The sequence below is a fragment of the Monodon monoceros genome, unplaced genomic scaffold (genome assembly GCF_005190385.1).
Source record: "Monodon monoceros isolate NGI ecotype Baffin Bay Population unplaced genomic scaffold, NGI_Narwhal_1 Super_Scaffold_12, whole genome shotgun sequence".
Lineage (NCBI taxonomy): Eukaryota > Metazoa > Chordata > Mammalia > Artiodactyla > Monodontidae > Monodon > Monodon monoceros.
This window is the reverse complement of record NW_021703768.1, coordinates 17,217,299-17,243,116: the sequence shown is the minus strand read 5'-3', so window position 1 is coordinate 17,243,116 and position 25,818 is coordinate 17,217,299. Positions and strand designations below refer to the sequence as shown.

General features: G+C 33.4%; 1 protein-coding gene across 2 annotated transcripts in view; it reads left to right on the top strand.

Moving 5' to 3' along the window:
- The window catches only part of CDH18 (cadherin 18), a 340,967-nt gene that overhangs the window by 227,554 nt on the left and 87,595 nt on the right, over positions 1 to 25,818 (top strand). For both annotated transcript variants that reach the window (XM_029217299.1, XM_029217297.1), the window contains exons 5-6: positions 87 to 274; positions 11,731 to 11,984. In XM_029217299.1, coding sequence (XP_029073132.1) covers positions 87 to 274; positions 11,731 to 11,984 — 442 coding nt within the window. The remainder of the gene's footprint in view (positions 1 to 86; positions 275 to 11,730; positions 11,985 to 25,818) is intronic.

Here is a 25,818-nt window from a genome sequence, read left to right as displayed (position 1 = left end):
TCTAAATATTTTAATGTCTCTTTCTAATAAGATTATTTTATGAACATTATTATCATTAAATAGGTTTAATATGAAATATTTTTCAGAGCACTATCAGCTGTATGTTCCTGAGTCAGCCCAAGTTGGTTCAGCTGTTGGGAAAATCAAGGCAAATGATGCAGACACTGGTTCAAATGCGGACATGACATACTCCATCATTAATGGTGACGGTGTTGGGATATTCTCTATCTCCACTGACAAAGAGACCAGAGAAGGGATCCTTTCCTTAAAGAAGGTAAAAAAGTGATTTAGGCAATTCATTCATTTTTCCACGAATGGAAATTTGGCAGAGGTATGAATAATATATATTGTCATGTCATTAAAATGATCAAATATTTCCACTTTAATATGTAATTACATTTTAATTATGATTATGTCTAACTGTTTAAATCCTCTCTTAAGAAATGTATTTTAGTAGGGTGGGAAGATTGGATATAGAATGCACTATGAATGTGTCGCCTCATCTTTGTTTTCAGATAACATATTTATCATGAATGCCTGTTCTATTAATGTCATTACTCTATGCTGTACTAATCAAAGTAGCATTAAGAGACCTTCTAACTAATGTAAAAAACTTCATCATGTTGGCTAACAATATTTAGGAGACGAGTTTGCTTGACAGTCATGGATCTTTTAGTGAAGCCATTAACCTTCTTCCCCATTCTTTTTTATTCCTAAGAATTTGTCATTGGACTAAATCTATTGCTTTTTGCCTTTAAGAGACAATAATGCTCATGTCCTTGTAAAAATGAAGTGGAACACAGGCAATTAGCAAAGAAGGATTTAAATGTAATTCCTAATGCAGTATGTCTCAGTCTTTAAATGTTTAACAACTTCAGCTTGCAAATATACTAACATTTAGGTCCCTAGGCCCTTCCCTCCATACTTTGATTCAGAAAGGATGGAGTGGGGGTAAAGAATTGGCCTTTTTAACAAGTACTCCAGATGATTCTACTGTGTAATATGTTCAGAGCACAGGCTGAGAAATTTTATTCTGATGTGCTACTGTAATATCGAAGTGAACCAATCAATCTATCTTTCAATCTATCAATCATCTATTTATCTATTTGAATCTAGCTATCTTTCATCTATCATCTAGCTATCTATCTAATCATCTATTTTTGTGTTTTGTATACAATTTTCACACTGTGTAAAATCTCATTTATTCTTCTAATAATCACAATTTTATATTGATTTAAAATTGAGGATTAATATGCTTTTTGTATGTTACAAAAGGGGCCTGCAAAGTAGAGCTTAAAGTGTGTAAATACTTAAGAAGTAGTCATCACTGGTCTATATAAAATATTGATTCTTCACCTAAAATATCTCATTTTCAACTTTCTGAGATTGTCAAACTTGGATCAAAAATGTGTTAATAAAAATAGTCAACTTCCATGTCTTCATTTAACAAATATGTGAGCTTTGAGTGTCTCTTATGTGCCCATAACTGTGCTCTACAAGAGTCATGAGAGCCTGAGCAGAACCAAAGTCACTGTCTTCTTGCATAGAGCTTCCACTCTATTGAAGTGGAGAGATACCAATCAAATATCATATGCATTCTTAGATAGGTAATAAAACTGTTCTATGAAGGAGAGTTACACAGTGCTGTTGGGAAAACAAAATCTAGGGTGTTTGGTGCTGTCTGATAGTCAGCAGTGATTGAACAGAGAACTGAAAGAAACTTAGGAGGTAGTTAGGTAAAGAGCATTACAGGAAGAGGAAAGAAAACAGAACAAGAACCTGAATGGAGTAGAACATGGTACAGTAAGGACCTAAAAACCTTCATTGATCCTGGAGCAGAGAGTGAGGGAGTTAGTGCATAGGTGAGCACACAGGGCCTTGTTAAATTTTACCCAATGGAGAGCCATTGAAGCTATCTAAGCAGGAAGTGATAAGGTCTCATTTGATGTCAGTATTTCTAATTAATTGTTAATAGAAACTACACAAGGACAAGACTATTTTTTAACTTATCACTGCATTCCCAATGTCTAGCACGTTTTCTGACGTTGCGTAGGCATTCAATAAGCATTAGAGTAATTAATGGATATACTATGGATTAAAAAATGAAGTGAGGATTGTCTGCTTTTCATTCCTTGGATGGCTTCTTCACTCAGGTAAATCCAGGTAAACAGATGAATAACTCTTTCTGAAAGATGAGTCTTGAACCCTAGGGAACACCAGTATTTAAGAAACAAGCAGAAGGCAGGAAAGAAATAGAGTCTTTGAAGAAAATATCAAAAAACAGAGGTGAATTTTATCATTGAAAATTCCCAAGGGATGCTGAACAGGAGGAAGATAGTCATTAAAAATATGAAGGATTCTAGAACTGAAACACAATTTAGGATTATAAAGATTCATTCGATTTGGCAAAAGGGGGCAGGGTGATTCTCATGAGCAGTTTTCAGCTCTCCATCCACATCCGCATCATCATTATCATCACAATAGATAGTAACAGCAAATAACATTTGTTAAGTGTTTCCTCTGTGTCAGGATGAGTTTTAAGAACTTTTCCCAAATATTTATTGAGCTGGTACACCTATTATCATTCCTTTCAATCTAACTGGAACATTATGATATAGGGAATATTATTATTCTCACTAATAAAACAAACTGAATCACAGAGAAAAAGAATTGTATCCATGTAGAAACTGATGGACAGAAAATTGAACTCAGGAATCTGTCTCTTCAGAGTCTGAAAAGTTACCCATTTTACATACTTAAATGAAATATATGTATTTATTATTTGCTAAAATGAAGAGAAGAACAAATTTAGTGTGGTGGAGAGAAAATTGTAGGCAAGGAAATGGGAGAAAAAATTAAAAGGAAAAAAAAGAAAAAAACAACACTATCCCCTTTAAGAAGCTTTGTAGTAAAGCCAGGGAGAAACTTTAAAAAGCAAGTAAATGAGAACATCATAAAATGGAGATTTTAATTGTAAGTTGGGAGACTGAAAGTGTGTTTATAGCAGATGGATAAAAGGTCAATAGAAACAAGAAACTGGGGATACTAAAGAGAGGGTAATTGAATTCAAAAGATGCTCTGAGGTAGAAATGGCCCTGTTTAGGATCTTGATCACAGGTGGAAAGAAAGAACCTATGATAATATTCCTCCTTATTTGACAAAATCAAACAGGAGGGAGAAATAAATATTTGCAGATAAGTTTGCAACGATTTAGCTGGAATATGTGTGGGGTGTGGGTAGCAGGGGGATCCTTGCCTATTGAGAACTATTGTCCTTATAAAGTAGGAATTTATATCATGTTTACAAATGTGAGGGTAGTGGTGGATGATGTGAATACACACATAATCCAAAATACAAGTATAGATTGTGGGGTTAAGGACAATGGGGATCTTACCACCCTGCATGGCCTCAATTAATTTGATGCTGTTTGTGAAAAATGAAGGCAAAATTGTATATGTGCATATGTGTGCACATATATGTAGTTAACATTCTCTATTTTATATTGCATACACATATACACATATTCAATAGGTATTTTCAAGGTAAGTGTTTCAATTATGTAAATGGTAATGACTATGTACTGAAAATAACCTTGATAATGAGTCCAAATTATCTTTCTATTTTTTTCCTGAATTTATTTTCTAATGTAGTCTACACTTCCTCTAAACTGTATTAATGTTTGCATTGATCTATTTTCTTAATCCTTCAGAATAGGATTATCAATTTTAGAGTTATTCCATTGCTGTATATTTTATGTTATAAATAATTATAATTTGGAAACTAAACTGTATAACTCTGTGGATTTTAACCTTTAAGAGGCACTCATTCAGATGGCAGGGAACAGAAAAAACAGTCCTTTCAAACCTGTTCCTTATTTAATCTCTGAGGCAGCTCACTTTAGCCAGCAAGGCAGAACAGCTAATCTTCCCAAAGATCAAAATCAGCACTGCTCTATAAATCAGCTTGCAGGAGCATCTGCACATTCCTGTCCATATCATGCCTTCATCAGAAAATTGCCAAGTTGAATTCACCAGTCCATGGTGTGGTACATTGTAAATACACTTTGATAACTTTCATTTATTGTTTAATGGAGCCTGACTGGGTGGAAAGGGGAAAAAAAGATATGGATGAATGCAACTTGATGTGCTCTTTCCTCTGACATAAACCCTGTAGCTAGGGATAGGCTTCATAGCAGTCTCTCTCAGATTCTCTTCTTGTGGTCCATATGCCAATTTGCTTTCTTTATAATAAGCAGTTGTTCCATTTTTCTTTTTAATTCAAGGGTCCAATCCTATTTGCTTTCCTGACTCTCAGCAAATACTGTCTGTAGTATCACTTTTCTTCTTCAAGTGTATTTAACTGCAAATACAATGCCTAATATTTTAAGCCAAAATTCTTAAACATGGTTTTTCAAGTCAATGAAGGGTGGTGGAAAATACAATCTTTACTGTCAGATGAAATATAAATTTTGGTCTTGCCATTTAAGAGACCTATGAATTATCTCAAGTCTTTTAATCTTCAGTTTTCTTATTTTAACATTTTATGAAGTGATAATTACAAAGAGATAAAATAAGGTAAAATAGTATTCTAGGCTGTGTCTGGCTAATAAGTACAATAATACCTCAATATCTTTTGGAAATCCAAAAAAGAGGGGATATATGTGTATGTATAGCTGATTCATGCTGTATAGTAGAAACTAACACAATATTGTAAAGCAACTATACTCCAATAAAAATTAATTTTTAAAAATAAAAAATAAAAACAAAAGTTACCATAAAAAAGTACAATAATACCTCAATATCTACATTTCTTGTCTTCCTTTCTTTTTCTATTTGCACCAAATTTTAATTACACTTTCTAGACCTCTCCATGTGGTTATTTTACTGCCCTCCTTTATTTCATGTTATCCAAATCACCTATAATCACACAAAGAATGACACATCCTGTGTATATTTTTTTGAATGATGTCAATATTTTCTTATTGAAGCATAGTTGATTTACAATGTTGTGTTAATTTCAGGTGTATAGCACAGTGATTCCTATATCTATCTATCTATCTATCTCCTTTTTCAGATTTTTTTCCCTTATAGGTTATTACAAAATATTGAGTATAGTTCCTTGTGCTATAAAGTAGGTCCTTGTTGGTTATCTGTTATATATAGTAGTGTGTATATGTTAATTCCATCCTCCTAATTTATCCCTCCCCACGCCCCTCCCCCTTTGGTATCACATGCACATGCTGTCACTCATGGCTCTTGGTGATCTACTTCCCCCTCTGTCTTCTGTAAAAGATTTTTATCAAAGTTCAAGTTTAATTTTGTCTTTGCAGTGCAACATTTCCAGAGATGTTTCAGTCACAAATACTTTCTTTGAATTATCTTCTCTGTTTTATGTATCAAGGTAGGCATTTCACTAATTTTTCACTGTAGAAAACACAGCAATTCCATATCCCTCTTAAATCTGCTAGATCTAATAGAGTAGAAAAAACTTATTCTAATTATTCATTATGAATGTACTGATAATTTCCATTAATGTGTATCTGTGTGTGCTACAAGTGTATGTCTGTCCACAGTAGTTGTTAAACATTTTTGCAACTGGGTACCTTGTATTTTTAAAATTTTTATACTGCGGTGTGTAAAAGATCTTTATACCACTTTATTTAACAAAGGATCAGAGATGGATGGTGAGAGTAAACATAAAACGTTATATAAGTATTTTTAAAGTTTAAATTAATCCTAAGAGAAAATATATGAAATGTTTCCAGCTATAACCATACTAGGTCCATTCCAAATAGCCACATTTTAAATTTTTTAGTGGATTGCATTTATTGAATTTTTCTTTATCATTTCTTTGACTTGCGTTGAGTGACAGAATAAGAATCAGGACTTTCTTTGCTATTGGGTTGTAAAGTTTGGGGACTATGAACCACAATGTGCAGTAAAAAAATAAGGCATCCCAACTTATTATAAATGCACACACAGGCAAACACATGTGCACACTTTGTATATAAGAAGGAATAGGTTTCTAATGCTAATGGACTGTTTACAAAAACTAAACATTCATTAGAGATTTTATTACTTAAAAAATCAGCCAAGCTACTATTTTTATTCTTATAAGATTCTAATACCTGGAAAGTGGTTCTCCTGCTTAGCCAGAAGCTGAAGAGGAAAGTCCAACTTTCAATTCAGTGAAATCTATCACTATATTTATAATACCTTTTGACAGAGGACTGCTTTGGGCAAACTTTTGTTCTGACTCTTCATCTATAGGCATGACCATGGAGTGACAGATCCACTGAAACTATTTTGAACATCAATTAACAGTTTTTAACACATATTCGTACAATATAATTTAGTGTACTAGTTGAAACAGCCTGTTGAGTTAAGCTATCCACACCCATGTGTTATTGGTAAATTTGCATATGTGTGGGACTATTGAAATATCCACACATATGTATATGTGTTTGTATGTAAATATATATAAATAATATAATATAGAATATATAAATATACTTCATATATATTATGTATGTGTTATTTAAAATATTTTAAAATATTTAAAATATTTTCATTCATTTCTCCAGTCTTCAAATGACAGTGAGCAAATATGTAAGATTTATTTGTATCAATAACCTTGGAATTATACACATTAAATGATCATGACACTCTTCTGCATAGAGAAATTTATAATATAGCTTATACATGTGTTCCAGTCTTTGCAGAATGTCCACCATCCAGGAGAGGACTTTGACAAGGACCACGAATCATGGCATAATCAGAAAGCCTAGCTGATGAAACATTCAACTTCATGCAATTTTTCTTATGTTTTTGGCAAACTACTATCATTTAAGATATGCCATTTTTCAGGAAACAATAATTAATAATAATATCAGTCACTATTCCAGGATTTGGCCATTTTTTGCATAATTGAAGTGACATTTTTTCATGTATTAAAATGTTGGTATCTGTCCTATTATTATCCTCCCATTCCTGCAATGGAAAACCTGGATGATGATGCAATATAGAAACTCGACCAAGGAGAGGTCCTATGGAGTCTCTTCTCTTATTATTTAGGAAAACAGAATTTTAGGAATTTCTTAAACTCCAAGAAGAATTGAGTCATAGAGCAACTTGACTAAATGCTGTTTTCAGTATCCATCTATTTATGATGGTTATACAGTTCCAGAGGAGGAATATATTAGTGTGATTTAATGAATAGTAGAAGTGATTAATGAGAAACAATTAACATGTTCCAAATATGTAAATCTGGCTAGAAAGATGATAACTTATCTACAGGAATATGAAATGTATTCATATTAAAGAGGGAAAATTATGGTTTTAAAAGTTAGAAAGAGCAATGATATGTGAAAGTAATTACTAGGAGTAATAGGATAAAATTAAGAAACTAAAGCGTAAGATGAAAATTGGAGTCAATTCAGTGACAGTGAACTGCATTAGGACATTAACAGTAACTAAAGAAAAGTAAGAGGAGCCCCACTGCCTGGGGAAGTTAAAATTACACCAGAATAAACACATTAAAAAAATATAATTGAAGTTAACTAGTTAATTTCTCATTTCAGATAAATGACAGTTTCCTAGTATAAGTATATCCTATGTGATAACTGACACATATGTTATTAAAAATAATTTTAATTTACTAAATTTGACAACAATAATCATAGCGTTTGTTAACTATGAGCATCGATGAGTTGGTAGCTTTGTTTTCTGACTCTCAGAACTTGGACCACAAGTGAGCCTTGTCCAGGGAACTAAACCCAAAACAAATTATATAAAAATGAATAAAGAATCTGATGGTGTTCCTCCAATATTTCTCTCTAAACATTAATATTATGTTAGTAAACTCCAGGAGAACACCTTTGCCTTAGGCTCATCTACTTCTTGTCTTAAACACTGAACTCTTAATCCAAATTTGCAGTTTTCATAAAAATGAAAAGGAAACGGCATAGTTCTGAAATTTTGTTAAATGAGATAAACTATGTTCAAATTGTAAACACTCACCCCCCCACACCAAATATCTTGGTGAGACCAGATTTATGGAGTAAATAATGGTGAACATTATCAAAGACTGGAGCCTATTCTTTCCAAGAGTCTTCAAGTAGCTCAAAGGGGAATAACTCTTTCCACAGTTCTTTTTTTCAGCTTGATTGTTTTAATCATCTGTTCAATCCAAATGATTATTGTAAGAATCCAGCCCAAAAAACCTATAAGCATGGGCAGTTGAAATTTTAATATAGTATAGCTGGAAAAAACTATTTATTATGCTCATAAACAATCTCTGGCTCTATAATCACCCTTATCAAGTTCCTACTGTGCCTCATGTTTATGGAGTTATTCTGTATCCATTTTTGTTTTGTTTTGTTTTAAGACAGGAGAAGGGTATGTTTTGTGTTATGTAAACTCGCAGCCAGACATTTCATGTTTTTGCCTTCTTGGTACTCTGATAACCTGAGTACATTTTCTTTTAATTTTTTTCCTCCACCTTTTCATCAAAACCAGGTTTTAGATGAATAGCTCTCACTGTTCTTGGTATATTGTTTCTGATAGACTATTTTAGGTAATAAAACAATCTGCTGGTAACTATGGAAGGTGAAAACCACAGACAGAGTTCTAACTAGTTTCCCAGGAGCAAAATATTACTATGAAATTACTGGAATATCTCTTTACAATGTATGAATGGTAAGTATTTGGAAAACTTTACCAGGATTTACAGTAAGAGGAAAAATAACAATTATAATCCTAATCCAATCTCTATGTACTATTGTAGTTTTAATACAAAACAAAGAATTAACATACTTTATATTGTATACAAAATCCTGCAATCTCCAAGAATAAATAGTGTAATTTCTTCCCAGTTTTTCTATACTTGCAATTTAGCACTGCCATGTTTTCTTCATAAATGAGGTTGTTAAAAATATTTCCATCTACATTAATTCATCTGCTTCTAAATTCCTGTCCCAACCTGAAATAATGCTTCTCTTTCCTTAGTGACTCGAAATGGGTCCTATCCATCCATCTGCCTGAAAAACAAGTCCTCCAAAATGATTATCCTTTTCTTGGGGTAGTTAAATATACATGAGATAATCATAAACATGAAACCATGAGTTCACATAAACAGCCTGTACCTTTGCAGTAGGTAGGTGAGTGTTAAGATAAATGACATCTAACTTGCCAGGGGACCTGCTAAAAATGGAAAAAGAGATGCCTGTCATATTGGATGCACAGCTTGATAATAATATCTGATAGGGTAGAGGTGGCCAAAAATATCCCCACAAATTTCATTGAGAGTCTTTCTGACTCTCAATGAACCTTAGTCATTATAAAGTCTACCAGATGCAGCAGATTAAGTCTAAAAAATTACACTGATCTCAAACAAGTAGTAAACCTGCCAAGGGTGTTGCTTTCCATGAGCAAAATGCCTGGATTCTGACAATCCATGTTCCTCTGCGCCAAGGGGACCACACCTGTGCACCTAATTCTTTTTTTTTTTTAATTTATTTATTTTATATTTATTTTTGGCTGCGTTAGGTCTTTGTTGCTGCACACAGGCTTTTTCTAGTTGTGGCAAGAGGAGGCTACTCTTCGTTGCAGTGTGTGGGCTTCTCATTGCGGTGGCTTCTCTTGTTGCCGAGCACTGGCTCTAGGCGCGCGGGCTTCAGTAGTTGCAGCACATGGGCTCAGTAGTTGTTGTGCACCTAATTCTTGATAGGTAGAAAGTGTGTACCATTTCTAGAACAGGTGATTTAAATTTGGATGAGACTTCTTGAATTAGCCCAAGACATTCTTATTTACTAATGTTAAGGAGAGAGGAGTCAAGGAAAGAAGTACAATAAATCTGTGGGTCCAACTGAAAGTAATACAACCTGCCAAACAAGATGGATGTTAGTTACTTTGGCAATTCATTTCTAGTCTTAATTCCCTGAGAAGGAAATGAATCCCACTTGGTGGGTTATAAACTTCAGATCAATTATCCCTTCTTTAAAGTATATAAATCTAAAATACATAATATCTGTACCATATATAAATGTATATGTATCATATATATGGTTCATATTTAAGAATTTTAGTTTTAACATTATTTAAAATTTTATTTTGTCTTATAAACACTTGTAAAATATTGTAATGACCCAGTCTCATCCATGGCCCTGAGAAGTATTCTAGGTTCTTAGTATCTGGTTGGGAAATTAAATGTTTGTTTTTCCTTCTTGCAATCTCCAGTCTTTGGGAAGGCCAATTTTCTAAGGCAATTCAGAAAAAATAAGGGAAATAATCATCAGTAGGACTGATCTTCTGTTTATAAGATCCCGTTAAGGATACTCTACAAATTCTCCTTGGCTCTTAGGGTAAAGGAAAATTTCTGAGTTCCTCCATAGGGAATGATCATACTTTGATCCTGCCAAGAAAGAAGGCTGCAAGATTGAAGCAGTCTACTGAAAAATCAGTGGCAGAAATAGGGATGAAAAAATATCTATTGTTTCTTTTCATAGGTGTTAATCTATAGGTAATTCACAATGCTCAAAATAAAGGCTGATATCTGTATCACCTGCACTAGCATCAACATGGAGACTTTTGATGTGGCTAATCCTAAATCTAAGCTCATTTTATGTCACACAGCCTATGTGCGTCATGTTTAACACTTTCAAAACCTTCAGTTCTTACCTAAAAAGGTACTTCCTCTTGCAAATATTACCTACCTGTTCACACACTTCTGTATCTATGTTTGTATCCTTATTATTTTCATAATACCTACTATGTCTTATAACACTAAATGTACAGTGCTATAAATGTCTATAAATCTTATAATAGACCATATATTCCCTGGGACAAAACACTAGACTGACCTTATTTTTATTCATTATTGTATGCTAAGACAAATTCATGACTCCGGACATATATGAATAATAGAAAAAAAATTGGCTGGGTGATTTAAAAAATAAGAAAAAAATAAAAAATTATGACAAACTATTAATGTAAATTCAAAGCTAAAAAGTAAAACTAAAAATGAACAGAATACTGTAATAAAAAATAAAGTTGATCAAAACATAATAACAAAGGGAATAAAAAACAAAACTAATACATGAAATGGTATTAACAGCAAAAAAGAAATTAAAAAAATAATACAATTAAAACAACAAAAATGAAATTCAAAAGTCTGTATAAAATCTTCTGCTAAAATTTCAAGAAAATATTGTTGCACTGAAAATGTAAACATTTATCCAATTTTAAAATAAGATACCAAGTTTAAAACCAGCAAAGTGAAAATAAGATGATAATAGATAAAAATCAATGATATGAGATAAATTGTTTAAATGCAAAATAAAAAAATGTATTTTTTAAATTTCTCAAATTAGTAGGAAATATTTTAAAAATTAATAATTTAAGCTGAAGAGGAGATAGAAAGAAGTTACCAGAAGAGACTAAGAATGAGTCTGCAAAAATCAATATTTGTTTGACTGCGGGAAATTTCCTTTTGTTGCTAGTTATCATCATATTTATGGCTCTGAAAAATCACAATTGATTCAGACTTGAGTTTCCATGGTTTCTGCTTTAGGTGTCACTGTTAAGATAAACTTCATAGTTTCTTTATAAATGGAAGTGGATTGACCTAAACCTATCCATGTTTGTTTGTTTGTTTCAAAAAAAGGAAAAGAAAATATTTGTTTAACAAGTGATGGTAGTCATAATATTGGAAATCTTATTTTTTTTCCCACAGCCACTGAACTATGAGAAAAAGAAGTCATATACCCTCAACATAGAAGGAGCCAATACACATCTTGATTTTCGCTTTTCTCACTTGGGTCCTTTTAAAGATGCTACCATGCTGAAGATCATTGTTGGGGATGTAGATGAACCACCACTATTTTCCATGCCTTCCTATGTCATGGAAGTCTATGAAAATGCCAAGATTGGGACTGTTGTTGGCACAGTTTTGGCACAAGATCCCGACAGTGCTAACAGCTTAGTAAGGTATGGTATACTTCCACCTTTTAGACATATACAGATTTTATTGACTCTCACAGTAATTTAAAATGAATTAAATAATATTTAAAATATTTATTTTCTATGTTATTTTCTTTTTTTTGCGTATATACCATTGTATTCTTTTTTTTTAACAACTTTATTGGAGTATGATTGCTTTACAATGGTGTGTTTGTTTCTGCTGTATAAAAAAGTGAATTGGCTATATGCATACATATATCCCCATATCCCCTCCCTCTTGCATCTCCCTCCTACCCCCCTTATCCCACCCCTCTAGGTGGTTGCAAAGCACCCAGCTGATCTCCCTGTGCTATGCAGCTGCTTCCCACTAGCTATTTATTTTACATTTGGTAGTGTATATATGTCACTGCCACTATCTCACTTCATCTGAGCTTACCCTTCCCCCTCCCCATGTCATCAAGTCCATTCTCTACATCTGCGTCTTTATTCCTGTCCTGCCCCTAGGTTCATCAGAACCTTTTTTTTTTTTTTTTAGATTCCATATATATGTGTTAGCATACAGTAATTGTTTTACTCTTTCTGACTTACTTCTCTCTGTATGACAGACTATAGGTCCATCAACCTCACTACAAATAACTCAGTTTTGTTTATATTTATGGCTGAGTAATATTCCATTGTATATATGTGCCACATCTTCTTTATCCATTCATCTGTCGATGGACACTTAGGGTGCTTCCATGTCCTGGCTAGTGTAAATAGAGCTGCAATGAACATTGTGGTACATGACTCTTTTTGAATTATGGTTTTCTCAGGGCATATGCCCAGTAGTGGGATTGCGGGGTCATAAGGTAGTTCTATTTTTAGTTTTTTAAGGAACCTCCATGCTGTTCTCCACAGTGGTTGTATCAATTTACATTCCCACCAACAGTGCAAGAGGGGTCCCTTTTCTCCACATCCTCTCCAGCATTTATTGTTTCTAGATATTTTGATGATGGCCATTCTGACTGGTGTGAGGTGATACCTCATTGTAGTTTTGATTTGCATTTCTCTAATAATTAGTGGTGTTGGGCATCTTTTCATGTGTTTGTTGACAATTTGTATATCTTCTTTGGAGAAATGTCTATTTAGGTCTAATGCCCATTTTTGGATTGGATTGTTTGTTGTTTTGATATTGAGCTGCATGAGCTGCTTGCATATTTTGAGATTAATCCTTTGTCACTTACTTCATTTGCAAATATTTTCTCCCATTCTGAGGGTTCTCTTTTCATCTTGTTTATGGTTTCTTTTGCTGTGCAAAAGCTTTTGTTTCATTAGGTCCCAACTGTATATTTTTGTTTTTATTACCATTTCTCTAGGAGGTGGGTCAAAATGGATCTTGCTGTGATTTATAACATAGAGTATTCTGCCTATGTTTTCCTGTAAGTGCTTTTTATTGTCTGGCCTTACATTTAGGTCTTTAATCCATTTTGAGTTTATTTTTGTGTATGGTGTTATGGAGTGTTCTAATTTCTGTCTTTTACATGTAGCTGTCCAGTTCTCCCAGCACCACTTATTGAAGAGCCTGTTTTTTCTCCCTTGTATACTCTTGTCTCCTTTATCAAAGATAAGGTGACCATATGTGCTTGGGTTTATGTCTCGGCTTTCTATCCTGTTCCATTGATCTATATTTCTGTTTTTGTGCAAGTGCCATACTGTCTTGATTACTGTAGCTTTGTAGTATAGTCTGAAGACAGGGAGCCTGATTCCTCCAGCTCTGTTTTTCTTTCTCAAGATTGCTTTGGCTATTCGGGGTCTTTTGTGTTTCCATACAAACTATGAAATATTTCTTTCTAGTTCTGTAAAAAATGCCATTGATAGTTTGATAGGCATTGCATTGAATCTGTAGATTGCTTTGGGTAGTATAGTCATTTTCAAAATGTTGATTCTTCCACTCCAAGAACATGGTATATCTCTCCATCTGTTTGTATCATCTTTAATTTCTTTCATCAGTATCTTATAGTTTTCTGCCTACAGGTTTTTGTCTCCCTAGGTAGGTTTATTCCTAGGTATTTTATTCTTTTTGTTGCAATGGTAAATGGGAGTGTTTCCTTAATTTCTCTTTCAGATTTTTCATCATTAGTGTATAGGAATGCCAGAGATTTCAATGCATTAATTTTGTATCCTGCTACTTTACCAAATTCATTGATTAGCTCTAGTAGTTTTCTGGTAGCATCTTTAGGATTCTCTATGTATCATATCATGTCATTTTCAAACAGTGTCAGTTTTACTTCTTCCTTTACAATTTGGTTTCCTTTTATTTCTTTTACTTCTCTGATTGCTGTGGCTACAACTTCCAAAATTATGTTGAATAATAGTGGTGAGAGTAGGCAACCTTGTCTTGTTCCTGATCTTAGAGGAAATGGTTTCAGTTTTTCACCATGGAGAACAATGTTGGCTGTGGGTTTGTCATATATGGCCTTTATTATGTTGAGGTAGATTCCCTCTATGCCTACTTTCTGCAGTGTTTTAATCATAAATGGGTGTTGAATTTTGTCAAAAGTTTTTTCTTCATCTATTGAGATTATCCTATGGTTTTAATCCTTCAATTTATTAATATAGTGTATCACATTAATTGACTTGCATATATTGGGGTATCCTTACATTCCTGGGGTAAACCCCACTTGATTATGGTGTATGATCCTTCTAATGTGCTGTTGGATTCTGTTTGCCAGTATTTTGTTGAGGATTTTTGTATCTATATTCATCAGAGATACTGACCTGTATTTTTCTTTTTTTGTAACATCTTTGTCTGGTTTTGGTGTCAGGGTGATGTTGCCTTGTAGAATGAGTTTGCGAGTGTTCCTCCCTCTGCTATATTTTGGAAGAGTTTGAGAGGGATAGGTGTTAGCTCTTCTCTAAGTGTTTAATAAAATTCACCTGTGAAGTCAGCTGTTTCTGGGCTTTTGTTTGTTGGAAGGTTTTTAATCACAATTTCAATTTCAGTGCTTGTGGTCAGTCTGTTTATATTTTCTATTTCTTCCTAGTTCAGTCTCAGAAGGTTGTGTTTTTCTAAGAATTTGTCCATTTCTTTCAGGTTGTCCATTTTATTGGCATATAGTTGCTTGTAGTAATCTCTCATGATCCTTTGTATTTCTGCAGGTCAGTTGTTACTTCTCCTTTTTCATTTCTAATTCTGTTGATTTGAGTCTTCTCCCTTTTTTTTCTTGATGAGTCTGGCTAATGGTTTATCAATTTTGTTTTTCTTCTCAAATAACCATCCTTTATTTTATTGATCTTTGCTATTGTTTCCTTTATTTCATTTTCATTTATTTCTGATCCGATCTTTATGATTTCTTTCCTCTGCTAAATTTGGGTATTTTTTGTTCTTCTTTCTCTAAATGCTTTAGGTGTAAGTTTAGGTGGTTTGTGTGAGATTTTTCTTGTTTCTTGAGATAGGATTGTATTGCTATAAACTTCCCTCTTAGGACTGCTTTTGCTGCATTGCATAGGTTTTGGGTCATCGTGTTTTCATTGTCATTTTATTCTAGGTATGTTTTTATTTTCTCTTTGATTTCTTCAGTGATCTCTTGGTTATTTAGTAATGTATTGTTTAGCCTCCATGTCTTTGTATTTTTTAGAGTTTTTTTTTTTTTCCTGTATCTAATATTTAGTCTCATAGTGTTGTGGTCAGAAATGATACTTGATAAGACTTCAATTTTCTTAAATTTACTAAGGCTTGATTTGTGGCCCAAGATATGATCTATCCTGGAGAATGTTCTATGAGCACTTGAGAAGAAAGTGTATTCAGTTGTTTCTGGATGGAATGTACTATAAATAGCAGTTAAGTCCATCTTTTTTAATGTATCATTTAAAGCTTGTGTTTCCTTATTTATTTTCATTTTGGCTGATATGTCCATTGGTTAAAGTGGGATGTTAAAGTCCCCTACTGTTATTGTGCTAATGTCAATTTTCCCTTTTATGGCTGTTAGCATTTGCCATATGTATTGAGGTGCTCCTATGTTTGGTGCATAAATATTTACAATTGTTATATCTTCTTCTTACATTGATCCCTTGATCATTATGTAGTGACATTCTTTGTCTCTTATAATAGTCTTTATTTTAAAGTCTATTTTGTCTGATATGAGAATTGCTACTCCAGCTTTTTGTTGATTTCCATTTGCATGCAATATCTTTTTTCATCCCCTCACTTTCAGTTTGTGTGGGTCTCTAGGTCTGAAGTGGGTCTGTTGTAGATAGCGTATATTCAAGTCTTGTTTTTGTATCCATTCAGCCAGTCTATGTCTTTTGGTTGGAGCATTTAGTCCATTTATATTTAAAGTTATTATCAACATATATGTTCCTATTACCATTTTCTTAATTGTTTTAGGTTTGTTATTGTAGTTCTTTTCCCGCTCTTGTGTTTCCTGCCTAGAGAAGTTCCTTTAGCATTTGTTGTGAAGCTCGTTTGGTGGTGCAGAATTCTCTTAACTTTTGTTTATCTAAAAGTTTTAATTTCTCTATCAAATCTGAATGAGATCCTTGCTGGGTATATTAATCTTGGTTTAGGTTTTTCCCTTTCATCACCTTAAATATGTCCTGCCACTCCCTTCTGGCTTGCAGAATTACTGCTGAAAAATCAGCTATTAACCTTATGGGGATTCCCGTGTACATTATTTGTTGCTTTTCCCATTGCTGCTTTTAATATTTTTTCTTTGTATTTATTTTTTGATTCTTTGATTAATGTGGGTCTCAGTATGTTTCTCTTTGGGTTTATCCTGTATTGTACTCTCTGTGCTTCTTGGACTTGATTGACCATTTATTTTCCCATGTTAGGAAAGTTTTCCACTATAATCTCTTCAAATATTTTCTCAAACACTTTCTTTTTCTCTTCTTCTTCTTGGACCCCTATAATTTGCATGTTGGTGCATTTAATGTTGTCCCGGAGGTCTCTGTGACTGTCCTCAATTCTTTTCATTCTTTTTTCTTTATTCTGCTCCCTGGCAGTTATTTCCACCATTTTATCTTCCAGTTCACTTATCTGTTCTTCTGCCTCAGTTATTCTGATATTGATTCCTTCTAGAGTATTTTTAATTTCAGTAATTGTGTCGTTCATCACTTTGTTTCCTCTTTAGTTATTCTAGATGCTTGTTAAATGTTTCTTGTATTTTGTCCATTCTGTTTCTGAGATTTTGGATCATCTTTACTATCATTACTCTTAATTCCTTTTCAGGTAGGTTGCCTATTTTGTCTTCATTTATTTGGTCTTTTAGGTTTTTACCTTTTTCCTTCATCTGTAACTTTTTTTTTTTTAATGGGTGGTGCTGTATTCCTGTCTTACTGGTTGTTTGGCCTGAGACGTCCAGCACTGGAGTTTGCAGGCAGTTCGATAGAGCCGGGTCTTTGTGCTGAGATAAGGTCCTCTGGGAGGCCTCACTCCAATTATTATTCCCTGGAGCCTGAGGTTCTCTCTTACTCCAGTGGTTTGGACTCAGACCTCCCACCACAGGAGCTCAGGCTAGACCTCCACCCTGGGAACCAATATTTTGCAAGCTCCCATTCCCTAGTTTTATCTCTTGGTTCCCATCTAGTCACTTCACATTTTTGGCATCTTTATTCAGAGAGACTCTTCTCCTGGAGCCACAGAGACAAACCGTCACAGCTACAAATCCCATCCATGTTATTTTCTATTAATATAATTCAACTATAATCTTAGCTGATTATTTAACTGAATAAATAACAGATGGGTTTCTGTCAAATTTAGCATACATGTAGCTATCTCCATGAATATATTGGTGACCATACAGATGAGCTTTTTCCATTTGACTTAATAGATGGGAGCATAACTGACTGGAAACATTTAGAGAGGAATATTTAATCACAAAGTAGAGAATGTTTGGTATCTTAGCAATAGGAAGTATAAATACACACACACACAAATGAGGGTTTGGGAATAAACATTCAGCTCTGACTCCTTGTTCTGCCACCATGGCTATAAGCCTTTAGGAAATTACTTTTCCTTATTTGTGAAAGAACACCACAGATATCTATCTCTCAGAGTTACTGCGAGATTGTTTCAAGCTATGTGCTTTAAGTGCTAAGCAGAGTGGCCTGCACCTAATAGTCATTCAATTAATTCTAACTTGTCCAAGGCAAGTTAGAGACTCACTTCTGAAGACAGGAAGACCAATGTGGGAATTCTGGTGACTTGATTTACTAACTGTGTCATCTTATACAGTCATTCATCCTTGCTGAGTTTCGATATCAAATATATGAACAAGGAATAATAATGTTGCATACATATATTGAGGGAATTAAATTAGGTTGACAGAAAGTACTTAGCATAGTCAGTACGTGCTCACTGACTAATATTTTATTATTGTCATATGTCATGCAGAGATAATTAAAGGTTTCCTTGCATAATAAGAAGGGTGTTTGGTGTTTTTTTGTCTCAATTATGACAAAATCAAAGAATTGCATAATGTATAAAACTCTTTACTTACCCTGTATTTATACCCTCAGATAATTCTAAGGCTCTAGATAGTCTGAACTCTGAAACAAATCTGTCTACTTTTTCTCAAGTTTGTCTTCTCACTTTCTTTAGTTCTCATCCATTTTAACAAAAGCTAATATGATAAGTATTCTCCTTGATATCTATGTAATGTTTTGTAAAGTGTTTCCATTTCCTTTTATATAAGCATGATTGTTCTTAAGTTTTTAAATAATGGCCACAGCACTCATGCCTGGAGAGAAACAATTTTCCAAGCACAGAGGTATGTATTAAACAATTCTGCTTCAACTGTGAATGCAGTAACATTACCTTGTTAGTTGAGAACCCTTCTTTCACACTGAGAGAAAGAGCTGGACATGCTTGAAGCAGGATAGATAAAGTATACGATATAATAGGCATAAACCCAGTTGTGAAAATTGATCTTTAATTAAGCGATGCAAGCAGAAGTTGATAGGCTTATTTGTCCAAGCACAGGAAGGACCACGATACTTCATCATTCCATAGAATGCCATCTTTTAATAGCATTTTTGACACTTAATAATGAAAATGTGTCTACATTGAAAGTTAACATTATAAAGATATTTATAAATGTAGCCATTTACCAAAAGGAACCAACAGCTTTTGATAGTAAAAATATTTCCTGCTGTGAGTTTGATGTGGAAATATTTGATAAACATTGATAAGACTTTTTTTTTAAAAACTAAAACTTGATATTAATGATGCATTCTATATTTTTAATTAAAGGAGGTGGGAGGTACATTGATTTTTAAAAGTGATATTTAAAGCACCTTTTATATGCAAATATTATGATATTCCTCAGGATAAAGAAATTAAACAAATGCACACACACAGAGCAGCTTGAAGTCCAGTGGAGAGAAAAAATTTACATCCTTTCATAAGGGTGATAAAAGTCTGATACATATGTAGGGAATAAGTATGCCTGACATCTTCCGGAGGGAATGAGTTGAGGAAGATTGAATTGAAGCTCAAAACCCAGGTTAAGATTAGACAGGTGAAGAATAGAGAACATAACTGCAGTTTGTTGTGTACACAAGGAGCTTAGGTTACCTGTGCGGGAATAGCAAATAATGAGGTTGTAAAAAGATGCTTTAGAGAGATCATGAAAAGGCTTTGCACTTTGTGCTTGGAAAAGGCTTTCCAAGGTGACATCTTGGAAATTTATCATGACAGCAACGTCAGTGGGGGGAAAAGATAAATCAGAGATGCATGAGTGAGTTTAATAAGAAACAGTGATAGGAAGATTTGCATTTCAAAATAAATAATAATGAAATTTCAGAATGCTGTAAAGGGTGGAATATATGTTCCTAAAAGGTAGGCCAAAGGAGGAAAAGTTGAGGTCAGGGACAAACTTGTTTCAATGTTGCTCTATATATCCCAACATACCAAAAAAAAAAAAAAACTATTCCACATAAAACAATGGTCACCCAAGGGCAAATTCCCCCCTACCGGGGGACATTTGACAATGTCTGAAGACGTGTTTGGCTGTCACAACTCCATGTGGAATGCTACCATCATTTGTAGGTAGAGGTCAGGGGTGGTTCTGAACATCCTACAACTCACAAGTGAGTCCCTACAACAGAGAATTATCTGGTCTGGAATATCAGTGTTTGAAAAACCCTCACCCAGAGTACACCAAACTGGGTAGTACATTGGTAAAATGGGGGTGCTAATTATACTCATGGAAAGAAATTTTGAAAATATATTTTTGGGAAATGCATACCAGCATGTATGTTTCATATATATGTGTATTCATGTGAATATTTCAACATACGTTTCATTTAGTAAAAAACTACAAAAAACAAATTATATATAATGGTTCCATTATATTGTTAATTGCTTCAGTAATTGCTCTATATCACTGGGAGCATTTAATTGAACACCAGCTATGTTACACACATTCGCCCAATTGTTGCTATGCAAAGGTGACGGATATATTGTCTTTAAATGCAAATATTGAGAAGCACAAATCCATTAGCATGTACATTATTCTTTCTGCTTTGTGTTGGTTAGACAACTAAATTGAATCCTTCCAAAGCTGCCTTAAAATAATCAGACTCCATAGCTGGTGTTTGAGGGCATAACTTATATAATATTTGTTCTTGATTTTAACAAAAGTGTGTCATTTACATGGGCCTCTAGGTGCAAACAGTGAATAAAGCAGAAAACATTAACAAATACAAAAGTAATCCTCATACTTCCACCTTTCCCAGGGACCAAATGTTTGTACTAATTAAGGAGGTGCACATTGAGAGATGTACCTTGCTATGTGCCCTGAAATGCAATTAACTCCAGGTCAGTAGAATTGATAATGAAAGGGAGTTTGAGTCTCACAGGTATTTGTGAAAAACTTCCTGACTTGTCTTTTGTATTCTCATTTTCTAAACTATTAGTAAGATTCTTCAGATTTCTAAGAGCATATCATGTCTAGCTTTTGTCTTTTTTAACTCAAAACAAGGATATGCAATTTACAGCAATATCATCATCAACTTTCTTAAAAATAAAATCAGAACCAGGCTATTTAACAGTAGTGAAGAAACCTTGATTTAAACTGGCTGTGCTCACTTGCTGGCATACTGGAAATAGAATTCAGGAATTTCCTGAGTAGCTACTGACAGATGAGCAGTCCTATGATGGACACAAGAAGCAGGGGAGTTTTCTGAAAATGTGACCCTATATCATGTGGCTACTAAAAACAGTGACCATTTGCTGCTTGCTATCTGTGGGCCAGGGGTTTGTAACAGCATGCCCCAAACCCTTGTAACAACCCTAATGAGTCTGCAATATTAGTCCCATTTTATAGATGAAGAAACTGAGGTACAAACAGGTAATTTGGCCAAATTCACATAGTGATAAAGTGGCAGATCCAGAATTTAAACCCAGTTTTGTTTTACTACAAAAACCCTGTTTATTTAAAGCCCCCAAATCTGCCTCTTGTATATTTCAACTAATAATAATAATAAAATGCATTTACAGAAGTCTGATATCACAAAGTAGGAAATGAATGTTTCCCATGTTCAGATGTGTTTCATACTCTGGGAGAAAAAGATGCTGAAGAGAATTCCATTTTTAACTATAGCATCTCGCGAAAAAAACCTGTTCTTTATTTTAGAGTTTCTCCATATTGTAAAGTCAAATACTTATGCCACTTGATTTAGTGCAACATAAAGAAATTATTGAAGCCCTCAATTAATAATTCTCGTAGGATGAAGAGCCTTAGTATGAATTTATATGAGTAAGTATATCCTCCCATCTTTGCTTCTTTTCTACTCTGATTTATAATCTGAATTTATCTATACATTTATTTATTGGTAAAAATTTTAGTATTTTCTTTGTATAGAAACTTTAAAGCCATCAGAAAGAAATATTAAAAATCTTACATAATTTTTTCAAATGCTTACCTTGACATTATTTAGGAAACTATAGCCAATATATATGCTAACATAAGAAATAAAATTGTGATCAGGTTTGTAAATATTTGCTAAATTAAAAAAATATCTTTCTAAAATATCTTAAAAAAAAAAGAATAGTTGCAGAGAATTAGAAGTCATTACTCATCCTGTTTTGAGTTTAATTGTAGCCTCAGAGAATAAATGATTCCAATATATTCATAGAATCCTTATTAGTGTGTTGTTTTCTTACACATTTCTGAAATTTTCGCACAGCTCATGATGAGATGGCAGTTAGGAATACCTCATTAATTTAGAATGTTATAACAGCAAAAAATAGATATTTCAAAATAATGACAAGGTCATATGGCAAACTTGAAAAAGAAAGTAAAAATTTTTGATTAAGAAAGTTTGAATACAGGATTCAAACTTCTGAAAAGAAAGACAAGAATACTCAGAAAATGTGTTTCAAAATATATTCATATTAAACTGAGTTTTTATTCTGTTGACCAAATTGATTTATAAAAGTTTAGCTTAGTGAAAGTCAAGAATATCTTAATTGGACCTTTAATAGAAAGCCTTAATATACCCTCATCAAAACTGTCATAGTTTTCTGATACAAAGGAGATAATTCATTAAGGACATTTCATGCAAACTGAGTTCAGCCAGAAAGCAGGCTTCCATTTAAAATCGGAAGTCTGTCTTTGTGTTTTGTCATTTATCACATTGCAGATAGCGAAGTTAGCACATTTAGATTGACCAGTACTTTACTGTTTGTAAACAGTACTGTTTACTGTTAAACATCATGTGACTATGGCATTTGAGAATGTGAAGGGACCTAAAGATGACTGAGACAATCCTGTTCTTACAGAGATGAATATATCATAGACTAAGATGCCTGAGTGACTGGCTTCCAATCACACAGCTAACTAACCATAGAGATTGAATAGAATGTGGTCACTTTTACCATTCTTCAATAAAGATACAGAAGACCCCTGAACATTTTTCCATTTGGGGCTCAAATTTACCTAATAGCCTAGTATGTGACGGTAACCACCCCAAATCAGAGTCCTGACACCAGAAGGAGAACCTATTTTCCAGGTGGGCATGTGTAACTCATTTAGCCCTGGAATGAATGCCTAAATCCAGGCTTAGTGACGTCTGTTAGTCTACTGACTGGAGACTAAAACATCCAAATAGCTTTCATGTAAATTTTTCAAATAAATTTTTTAAAATGCTTAAAATGGTTCAATAGCATTTCCAGAACTCAATATTATTGGAATTTTTAAAATCTTAGGTACTTAGAGGCATAAATAACAGACAGAAACATATTTTCTTGTGTAGAGATTTTACTTCTTTAGGTACTTTTGTTTCTTTGGATCAAGGTTTTGGTTCAGGAAGTTAAAAAGCTTTCCAAAATATCTATGTGCTCTGAGTGCTGCCCATTTTATTAAGTACAATACACTATCAAGTGACAAATGATCCCTATGTTCTAATTTTTTAGAAAGATTATTTTCTGGATGCATGACTTGTGGAATAAATTGCATCCCCAAAGTGAGCTAAGGGAATCTTAAAATTTTTTAATGAGTCTGAGCTATACAGAAGATGTGTGACTTTTTGTTAAATTAAAGATGAGGCTAAACTGCTGTAATATCCCAAAGGGTGTATATTGATTAAACTTTATCCCATCTATTGATCATAGTCAGTAAAACTTACAAAAACAGCTGTTTGGGAGGCAAAATCTCAAATATATTTGCTTAACAACTCACATTCTGTATGTACAAGTATCAAAAGTGTGACAACTGAAAGACATCTTCTACACTTTTAGCCAACTGATGTTTCTCAAAGTAAATCACTGCAAAAATAGATTTCCATTACATAAGTTTTAAATTAATTTTTATGGTGAAATGGACAGACTATAATGAAAATAATAAGTGCCTTTGAGGACTGAAGTTTTGTTATCGAAGTGAAAAATAACTTTTCTAATGTACTTTAACATGACTAATAATTATCTTGAATCTATGCCTATATAATCAAAGGGAAATTGAGTGTCAAATGATGAACTGGGTAATTTGTTTAAAGTAGCTTCTGTTGAAGAAAATACTTGAATAGAGGTAATCATTACTGAGATTGACTGCTTCTTGTGATCACAACTTGTCTGCCTATTTGTTTGCCCACAAATTCTAATTTTAACAATAAATTATCATTTTATTTCAATGTAATGCGTTTTCTTTTCACTTTGCCCATTGCACTAAAACATATTTACTAGAAATATGAAATGGTGCATATATTGAATGACAGAACAGAGAGTAGTTGTAGGAATAAAAATTGTAACCCATGTTTATAAACTATAGTGGCAACTTTGCAAGATCTCCTGTGTTAAAAGGACCCATTTCTCTGCCAGCATGAAATTAGTCAGGGTTTGAATATGGAATTGTCAAATTAGAGGGCTCTAAAGGACTAGTGGACAAATCTGAGCTGGCACAAGCTTAATTGCACTTCCTCTGGTCTATAGCCAGGAGATTATCAATCCCCCATAGGTAACATCTTACTGATCATTGATTATACAATTTCTTAAGTAGCATTTAGTATATTGGTTTGGCCAAAAAGTTCGTTCGGGTGCATCCCTTCAGAAAAACCCAAGCGAACTTTTTGGCCGACCCAATGGATATTATCTTGACACCTACTTCATGGAGGATGCAGTGAGATTATAGTGGTGGTCGTGTTATAATGTGCTGTAATCATGGTATTAGAGTAGCCCTTGAATCTGCCTCGATATTTCCACCCTCATACTAACCCTTTTGGTCATATATGCTGTAGATTCGTCTAAAGCATCAGCTAGATGTACTATGGAGTGGCTCTTTTTCTTAGATTCTACATGAGGTCTAAAGAAATGGGCATTAAAAATGATAATTGTATTACAACTTAAAATTAGTTTGAGAACTATAAGTTAAATGCAATACTGCAAAAAGTGTACATTTATTTGTCCTTTTTGCAATGTTTAGATATATCTCAATGAAAGGAAAACACGAACTAAGTACACACTGTAAAAAAAAAAAGTTTATTTCCTGAGTTATTGTAACAAATTTCAAACACAATATTAAAAATATGTATAAAGGATAATGTTAGGAATCTATAAAATCGTAATCTCTATATGAAAACATACTGCTCTTGATAAGTAAAGCATAATGACTTATTGGCCTGATTATTTCCACCAAAATATTTACAAAAGAAGTAAAGGCTACAATGAAATGCCTTACTTAGTTTTACATTAGGTATTAACAGGTTCTTCTTTATATTTGTTGAATGCCTGGTTAGTTTATTCATTTGCTTATGAGGCAAAGTCATACACCTATGCTATTCAGGTGGAAGAAAAAGAACTTTATTTTCATAAACTTTCCAAATGAAAGTTGACTCATGTGCATGGAATAGGAAATTTAAAATAATTTAGTTTTCTGACAGATTTCTTTTTTTTAGAAATGGACAGCAGTTCATGCTATTTGTATGGAGACTCTTGTTCATTCAGTAGTAACCCTTATTCAGATCCCACTGTGTTCACATACTTTGCCAGAAAGAAAAAGACAAACCAACAAATAAATGAAAAAAAAAAAAGCATTCACTATTTTTGAAGTGTCTCAACAAAACAGACCCAAGTTTTCCAAGAAAGGAAAAAAAGAGAAAACCATCCTAAGAGACATTAAGACAAATAACATTTATCTACTGAAGCATATCACTTGATACTCAAGCATAAAATACTTTCATATATTACCTCACTTTATTGTCAAAATAAAATTATGATGTAGGTTGTATCTCCATTATGCTAACAAAAAAGCTCAGAGAGGTCATAGGGCTAATAAGTGGTTTTATCTGTGATGAACATCACGTTTACTTGGTTTCCAAGACTGTGTTTATTCTCTTACTATTGATCCATGCCATTTTCACAGTATGGTGGATCTATTTTAGAAAC